This window comes from Galeopterus variegatus, unplaced genomic scaffold (assembly GCF_000696425.1).
Source record: "Galeopterus variegatus unplaced genomic scaffold, G_variegatus-3.0.2 Scaffold5837, whole genome shotgun sequence".
Lineage (NCBI taxonomy): Eukaryota > Metazoa > Chordata > Mammalia > Dermoptera > Cynocephalidae > Galeopterus > Galeopterus variegatus.
Genome location: NW_007731948.1, coordinates 44361 through 53333, shown reverse-complemented (window position 1 = coordinate 53333; position 8973 = coordinate 44361). Strand labels below are relative to the sequence as shown.

At 42.3% G+C, this 8973-nt stretch overlaps 1 protein-coding gene across 2 annotated transcripts in view; it reads left to right on the top strand.

Annotated features, from left to right (window-relative positions):
• The first annotated feature begins 1461 nt into the window (after positions 1–1461).
• The window catches only part of DAD1 (defender against cell death 1), a 29126-nt gene continuing 21614 nt past the window's right edge, over positions 1462–8973 (top strand). For both annotated transcript variants that reach the window (XM_008590074.1, XM_008590075.1), the window contains exon 1: positions 1462–1755. In XM_008590074.1, coding sequence (XP_008588296.1) covers positions 1545–1755 — 211 coding nt within the window. In that variant the 5' untranslated portion in view covers positions 1462–1544. The remainder of the gene's footprint in view (positions 1756–8973) is intronic.

The window sequence follows — 8973 nt, the reverse complement described above, 5'->3', positions numbered from 1 at the left end:
GTGATCTTGGTGTTATAAGGCTGTGCTTTAATCAACTGATTTAACTGGCCAGCGCTGTAAATGAAGGAATGTTGTTGTGCACTTGCTGTTTTAGAAATTTTGCTCACCTACTTAGTTGTTCGAAATTATTAAGCAGCTGAAAATAAAGTGCCTGGTTACGTGCGGGAAAACTTGTGACTGAAAAGTCAACTAGGTCTTAGAAGGTCACATTCATGTGAACCTAAAAGGGCAAGGAAAGACAGAAGGCAAAGCTGATTTAAAAAAAAAAAAGTTAAAATGCTAAACTAGTTAATCCCACTTATTAAAATATAAAACCTTAAACTCTCATTTCGGTTTCCTCAGCAAAATGAGTTGGAGAGGGTAGGGCTGAAACAGGCATGTTCTTGGGCCATTCAGCGTTGACATCTTACTTCAAGATGCCAGCTAGCGGACAGAGACCTGCTAAACTTGATCATATATATACTCTATGCAAGATAATCAACCCTCCCTCCCATCACCCGCTCTTTCAAGGCAGCGACTGTATCTGATTTCCCTGAGAGTCCCTACAATTTAGCACAACATCGGACTCCGAGGAGGCGTCCAATAAACGTTCGCACCGCTGGACCAGATCCTGAGTTCCAGTTCAGAACCCTGTAGAGGTCAAGCTCCCTCCCTCTCCCAGCCAAGTCAAAACCGGCGCTTGCGCAGTGACTGGCCGCGGTGGTTCTCACTGAGATGAACTTGACTCGCTCTTGTGATTGCAGACAGAGCCCGTATCAGAATTAGGGCCGGGGGTGGGAGGGGGCAGGGAGGAATCGGTAAAGGGACACGAAAATCAACTACATCGTATTTTGATAAAATAAAAATACGGGCAGAGGGCCGGCCCGGTGGCGCACTCGGTAGAGTGCGGCGCTTGTGAGCCCGGGGGTGCTCCCGCCGAGGGTTCGGATCCCATATAGAGACCGGTCCGCTCACTGGTTGAGCGCAGTGCGGGTGCGACACCGAGGGTTGCGATCCCGTTACCGGTCACGAAAAAGGACAAAAAGGAAAAAAAAAAATACGGGCAGAAATAAAAAAAAAAAAAGAATCAGGGCCGGGCTGGTACCGACACCCCGGAGAGCCAGGAATTGCCTCACAGCAGATATTAGCAGCTAACCTTTGAGAACGCGCGGGCACCAAAAACAGCCGGAACCCTCTGCTCAGCTACGTTGTCCGCTGTCAAACCTCTCCCCCTCTTCCTCTCACAGTATCTTGTTACTACAGCAACTGTGGGAGTCACGAATCTAACAGCGGAAACGAGACAAAAAGAGAACACGTCTCCGACCCTTTGACAGAGCCATTGCGCAGGCGCATTAACTTTTTCCGGCTGTAGTTCGTTCTGTTGATGTAGTCTGCGTCTGCGCATTAGTTCTCCCGCTCCTGGGCCAGCCTATACGCTTGCGCAAATTGACGCGTTGGGGAACGCTGAGCTGGACTGCAGCAGCGCGCATGCGCAAACGCTGCATCCGGTGTGGCGGTCTAATCTAGGAGTCTGGGGCATCGGCCGAAGTACTTAGGGTGTAGTCATGTCGGCGTCTGTAGTGTCAGTTATCTCGCGATTCCTAGAAGAGTACTTGAGTTCCACTCCGCAGCGTCTGAAGTTGCTGGACGCGTACCTCCTGTATATACTGCTGACCGGGGCGCTGCAGTTCGGTTACTGTCTCCTCGTGGGGACCTTCCCCTTCAACTCTTTCCTCTCGGGCTTCATCTCTTGTGTGGGGAGCTTCATCCTAGCGGGTAATGATTCAATAAGTAATCGCGATAATAATGTGTTACTTTGATGCGCTGCTTTTGTTCTCATAGTGCTCTGTTTTTGTCAGACCACAGCCCCGTGAAGTTAGGAGAAGAGCCTGCATTGCCTTTTTGTGAATGGGGAAATTGAGGCTCAGAAAGGTGGTCATATGTCTAATACCGAACAGCTGTCTAGGAGCTGGAATTGAATAAAGAAACCACCGTCATGCTGCTGTCAACCTGGTGATCTACTTCACTTCATTTTGGTCCAGGGAAAACCCCAATCCAACTTTCAGTTAGCTTTAACACAACTTTAAAATTGGTAGGCTTTTAAAATGAAAACCCCAACTCTGTATCATCTCTCTCACCTTGGTCTAATCACTGTTAACCTCCGGTGAAAAGTTTCAAGGAAAGAGTAACGACTATAAATACAGGTGCTTTGCTTGTTGAATCATCCTTTACTTGACTTTGGCTTTTAGCTCCTCTTACATACTTCATGTGGATGAAGCTGTTAATTCACTATGCTGAATTCAATTTTTATTCACATAATTCTATTTCTCCTTTATTTTTCCTTCCGATAAACAGGATTTGGTAACCTTGTAGACTGCCATATTTAATGAGAATTGTCTCTATAAGTTTTTGCCCAAATCTGACATTTCTTTGCCCAGGAGAGATTCAGTGAATACTGAGAACAGGCTTGGCTCAGGGAGTGTTAGCCAATCCAGTTTATAAGGGGCCACTACATAGGCCATTCCTGTCGTTGGTATCCCCTGCTACTTGACTTTGAAAACATCCCGGAATTCATGATTTTTTTTCAAGTGTGTTCATTGTCAGTCACACCATCAATTTTATTTTGAGTCAAATAGGAGTATTATGGCAAAAGCTTTGGGGATACATCAGGTAATGTTCCTTGTCCTCAAAGAGTTTATTGTCTAGTTGTGGCACAGACAAAATACAGTGTTAGAATTGTCTGGAGACTTCACTTGCAGTGGTGCTCTGCTTAAAGTTACAGATCTATAGATTGCTTTTTACACATTCACATTGCTGGTTCAGTCACACCAGAGATACTACTCAGAATTTAAAATAGGCCTAAGGATCTAATGACTTGTGTTCTAGATTGATTTAGACTTGCAGATTTAGCCTGTTGATTGGGTATTATCACCTTTAGGTTTTGTCCTAAATGACCAAGACCTAGTTGTCTGTGGCAGCATCCTGTCTTTCAGGATATGTTACTTCTATGGTTTGAATGTCCTCTCCAAAGCTTATTTTGAAACTTAATTGCTGTTGTAACAGTATTAAAAGGTGGAACATTTAAGAGGTGATTAGCCCATGAGGGCTCTGCCCTCATGAATGGATTAATGCCTTCATGGAGGGAGTGGGTTAGTTATCGTGGGGGCAGGTGCCTAACTAAAGGATTCGTTTGGCCTGATTTCCTCTTTGTCTGTTGTGCTCACTTGCCCTTCTGCTGTGGGATAATGTAGCACGACGGCCCTTGCCAGAGGCTGGCACCATGTTTAGACTTCCTAGCTTCCACAAGTGTAAGAAATAAATTTTTTTCTTTATAAATTACCCAGTTTCAGATATTCTGTCATAGCAGGAGGAAACAGACTAAGGCAGTTACTATCATCACATAGACCGTCTTTGCTCTACCTATCCTGCCATAGTAGGATTCATGACCAAGAATTTTATTAGCCAGCTAGGAAGAGGAACCTTGATGAGAACCTTTGATTAATTTTGTTTGATGTTTTTGTCTCCAGAAACAGGGCTGGGCTTGAAAGCTGATTTTAAAAGAGAAGGCTTCTCCATGCTGAAGTCACCCTGGCTTCATAAGCCTCTAGGTTTGAGAATGACTTTTCAGGGATACGTGGAAGAGTATGGTTTGCTGAAGAGTGGGTGTGGACTATTGTGATAAAGCCAGAGGTTTTTTTGAACAGATAATTTTTGCTTTTGTCAAGTCCTGTTTTTGAGCTTGTGGTGGCTAAAATTGAATTGGCAGCCTCCCCCACACTGCCATGGGAACTAGATGGTTTATCATCAAAGAGAATGCCTAGTAAAAGGGCATATTAATAGTGGAGTGGTATGGGGGATTGGGATTTCCAAATATTAGGTAACAGGTAATAGGGCCAGAGAAGTGAAAGTGGCTTCAGGAAAAGAAAGGATTTGCAACAATTCATAGTTGCCACTGAAGGGTATATTTGCATTTCTTTTGACAGCATTGACCTAAATCTTACTTCTTCTGCCATTTGTTACCCCTAGATCATCAACTGGAGATTTGTTTTAATGGGAAATTTGAAATTTGGGTACTTTTCCTTTGTTTAGGTTACTGGGAAAGGAAGTCTTGCACCTATTTATGGAGCAGGGTTTTCTAACTTCCCTGTCACGTGTTTCTTGTTGGAAGAGAATGAAGGAGACCAGTATGGCTGGAGAAAAGGAATTGTAGGAGGTATATTGAAGGATTATATGGTTCTGGATGCTAGAGCTTTGAATACCAGGCCAAGGAATATCTTATTTTTATTAAAGAAAATAATTTTATTAATATTATTTTTTATATTCTAGGATGTTGTTATGGAGCAGTTGGGAGGGAGGGGGAGAGGGGAAAAGGGAAGGAAATGGGGTGGAAGAAGGAGGAAGGAGGAGGGGCAGGATTGAGGCCTGTGGCACCCCCCTCATTCCCACAGGGGAGATTGGGGGGCTTCCAGTGGTGGCCTGGTCATTGCCAGACTGGGTGCAGATGTTAGGGGAGTATGGCAAAAGCCCTTGACCCCCCCCATCCCAGCTCGGGAACCCAGTGCCCGTCTTGCTGTGGCTTGATGATTGTCGCTGGGCTGGTTGTACATGTTGGGGAGGTGTGACTGAGGTTCTAGGGCCAAGGAATTTGGACTTCATTCTGTAGGTAATGGAAAGCATCTGAGGTTTCTGTTTTTTCTTTCTAAATTATTATTATTTTTTATTTATTTAAGTAAGGGAGAGACTTAAAATTGGCATTAGCATGTAGGGTGGATTGGAGGGAAAATTTCTTCAGTCTTCCCTAGTTTATTTTTGGCAGTCTGTTCTCTTCCATTCCTTCTGCATGTGTTAATTTAGCATATACTCTTTGAAAATTGACCATTACATTTTAAACCAATTAAAAATGCTACTACACTTTTAAAAAGCCTATTGTTATTTGGCCCAATGGTACAATAATGGTCTGTTTTCTTCTGTTCCCTCATGGCTGAGAGACTCACCCATGGTTTCAAGAACAAGCGAGAGATAAAAAATTGCCATTGAGAGATCTTTTTTTGGATAAACAGTGTAGTATAGTAGGCATTAAAAGGACCTCAGAGGTGGAATATTTTACTTTCAGATGGATTTCAAACATCCTTAGCAGCTGACTTCATCACGTAGTTAGATATCTCTGGAGGACGAGATCTATCCCTTTTTTAGAGTAACATTCCAATGCTGGCAACCCTTCTAGTTTCTTCATTTACCTAACTGAAATCTCTGCTCATTTAAAGTGCTGTTTAGGAGGGGTAAGTGGAAAACATTTAGACTGTCCTTAAAATAAGTCTTTGATCTTGAAATCAGTTTTTAAGTCATTTCACAACTTAGGTCTGTTCTGTTCTCTAATCTCTATGAAACAATTTTGGCTTTTTTTTTTTTTTGTAAATTATTTTGTTCTTCCTTGTTTAGAAATCCGAAGGCAATTTGAATTTGAAAGGCAAGGAGGCCTAATTCAGAGGTATTCTATCTCATGGAGCTATTGGGCTGTGTGGACTGGGGTCCAGCATTTCTTTTGGAATTAGCCATCAGATTTGTGGGTTCTAATATTAACTTCCATAACTACTGTCCAAGAGATTGGAAGTTTGCCACCCTTGCACCTGATAGTCCCTTTTCAAAATATCATTCATATCCATTGCTACCTCTTCATCATCAGTGTCTCTCAGTGCCTCATGTCTAGACTACTGTAACCGTCTGTCTAGCCTCTGGTCTCTCTTCTTGCAGTCCATCTTCCACTATGTTTGCAGGCTTGATTTGACTTGCAAATCTGATTGTGTCACTCCCACATAAGATTTGTCTGTGGTTCCCAAAGTAAAATTAAAATATTTTTATGGCATGCAGGCTGTTTCATGATGTGGTTTTGTTGCTATCTGTAGCTTCCTGGCTTGCTTCTGCCTCTTCTGTACTTTATGCTCCAGCATTATTGAGCTCCTTGTCATTCCCTGAACACTCTGTGATATCTCAAGCTACTTTACCTTTGCTTGACTTCCTTCAAAATTCCTTCAGTTCTTAGACTTCTCGACTCAAGTGCTTCTTCTCTTTGGAACCCTTCCATGACTCTCCCAGTAGATCTACGTTTTTCTCCTACATTCCTGTGTGTGTGTATGTGTGTGAGTGAGATACATGGCACTTTTGTATTGTGCTGTGTTTGTTTGCATGTCTGTCTTCCCTCTGGAAGGTGAGCCCTTGAGGGCAGGGGCTGTCTTTTCAACTCCGTACCTTCAGTGCTTCAGCACCCTATATGTTACATTGTGAGCATGCATATAAGAATTTAAGGAATACTAAGCAATTATGTGCCAGGTTCTCTGCCAAGTTACTGGGATTCACCTGGGAAGCACACAGATGTCATCCCTACTCACACAGAGTTCATAATCTAGTGGGCGATACAGACAAGAAAATATGGATATAGCTGATAGAGAATTATTGGCGAGAAGAGGAACACAGTGGGCGCTCAACCCTGCTCAGTGGTCCTGTAATAATACTTTCCTAATATGGTTGCTTTGCGAAAATATGCTTCATAACTTCTCTCCTTAGTCTCTTCTGTATTTCTTCTTTTCCTTTATTCTCAATTGATGATCTTGCTTTCATTTTTTCATTAAAAAGAAAAAACTAGAAGTAGATGGAAATCCCTTTGTCTTCCCACCACTGAATCATAGCAGCTCACCTACTTCTGTACCCATACTTCTGACTTCATTATAGTGGACGATGTGTCCCTTTCCTGTTAAACGTCAGCTCCTTCACTTGTGCAGAGGACCCAGTCTTCTCTTGCTCACTCAGGGACTCAGCTTCTGCAATTATCCCTACATTCTGCATCACTAATTTCTCTCTCTTTACTGGATCATTCTCATACAAACATACTCTAATATTGTCCAATTAAAAAAATTCCATTTGACTCCAGGTAGTTCTCTAGCTATCCCATTTCTTCTCCACCATCACAGAATTTCTTGTCTAGTTACTGTTTCTACTTTCTCACTTTCCATCTTTAACTCATTCTTGATGGTGGTCTGTCCCCACCACTTCGCTGAAACTACTCTTGTCATGTTGCCAAATCTAATGGTCATCTAACTCACCTTACCTGACTGCTTAGCAACATTTACCATTTAGCATAGTTGGCTGTTTCCTTATTCATAAAATACTGTCCTCTTGCAACTTTTACAATGTGACAATCTTCTGGTTGTTCCTTCTCACATCTCTCACCTCATTGATTTTTCCTTCCTACTGTACTTCTCTGAGAGCTTGGTTCTGGATCCCTTCACTTTGTATTTCTTTCCATAGGTGAGTTTAAATAACATCTGTATTCTTACAACTACCACATTTATATTTTTAGTTTTGACCTGTCCCCTGAATTCCAAATTAATAAATCTAGTTGCCAACTTTACATCTCCACTTGATGTCTGATATATACCTTCAACTTAACATGTCCCAGATTGATCCTTCCCACCCAGCCATCTGTTTCTTCACCAGTCAGTTCATGGTGTCAAGAATGGTTGAGCTGTTTGAAGGCAAACATACAGGAAATTTTTCTGATTGCTTGATTTCTCTTATCTCCCACATTCATTTTATCAGCAAGCTCTGTCTTCTCCAAAATTCAGTGTGTATCTCTTCACTTCTGTCCATTTTTACTACCATTCCTTGAGCTCTTTGGCTCCTAAGTAATTCCTCTGCTTCTTTAACATTTTAAACCATTCTCCATGTTGCAATCCTAGCAACTGTAAAAAATGTAAATCAGATTACTTTATTCACCTACTCAAACCCCTGAAATACAAGGATACTTCAAAAAGTTTGTGGAAAAATGGAACGAAAAGATAATACAAATCTTTCTATGAACTTTTTGAAGTACTCTCGTACTGTTCATTCTGTTGTACTTAGAACTAAATCCAGACTCTTTTCTGAGGCTTACAAAGCCCCACAGGATTTGGTCTTGTCTCCTTCCCCTTGATCTCTACAGTCTGGTTAGTCTGACCTTGTTATATCTAGAACATGTCAGGATTATTCTTACTACCTAGAATATTCTGTCCCAGGTTTTTTTTTTTTTTTTTTTCTTTTGGCATATTGCCAGTGTGGGGATCCAACCCCTTGACCTTTGTGTTATTAGCACCACACTCTACAGAGTGCGCTAACTGGCAAGTCCTAACCCCAGATCTTTACATGAATAGTTCCTTATCTTTCAGATATTGGTCTTTTTAAATAGCACCTTCTTAAAGAGGCCTTCTGTGATGATTGAATAAAAAATAGCTTCCTAGTCATTTCTTATTGTCCTGTTTTATTTTCTTCATAGCACATATCACTACCTGATATTTCCTTATTTATTTGTTTACTTATTTATTATATATTTCCCTCCATAGGAGTGTAAGTTCCTTGGAGCCAAATTCTTGTCTGTCTTGTTCTATGCTGTATTTCCAGCACCTGGAATGGTGCATGGCATATAGTAGATGCTCAATAAATATTTTGCTGAATGAATGAACATTTAAGGAGATAGATTAAATTGGAACTGCTAAAAGGGAACAAGCTACCTTAGGAAGTAGTGAATTCCATCTTTGGAAGTGCTCAGGGAGAGACTGAAGGATCCTTTGTGGAGGAGCTTTTTGAGTGGTTTTCTTTTTTTTTTTGTCTTTTTCCGTGTCCGGCAACGGATTGCAACCCTCAGTGTTGCCCCCGTACCGGACCGGGGACCGGCAACAGGATTGCAACCCTCGGTGTTGCTCCCGCGCCTCGCTCAGCCAGTGAGTGGGAACCGGTCTGTATGTGGGATCCAAACCCTCGGGCGGGAGCGCCGCCGCGCTTCCCAAGCGGTGCACCTATCCAGTGCGCCACCGGGCCGGCCCTTGAGTGGTTTTCTTTGCCTTTTTTGTTCCCAATGCATTTGAGAGATGTGACACCCATATCAGTAATAAGCTCTGGAAGGTTTATAATTCTCCTTTTGGGGGTGGCTTATCAGATTCTGTGAGTGGTGAGTATACTTTGGAA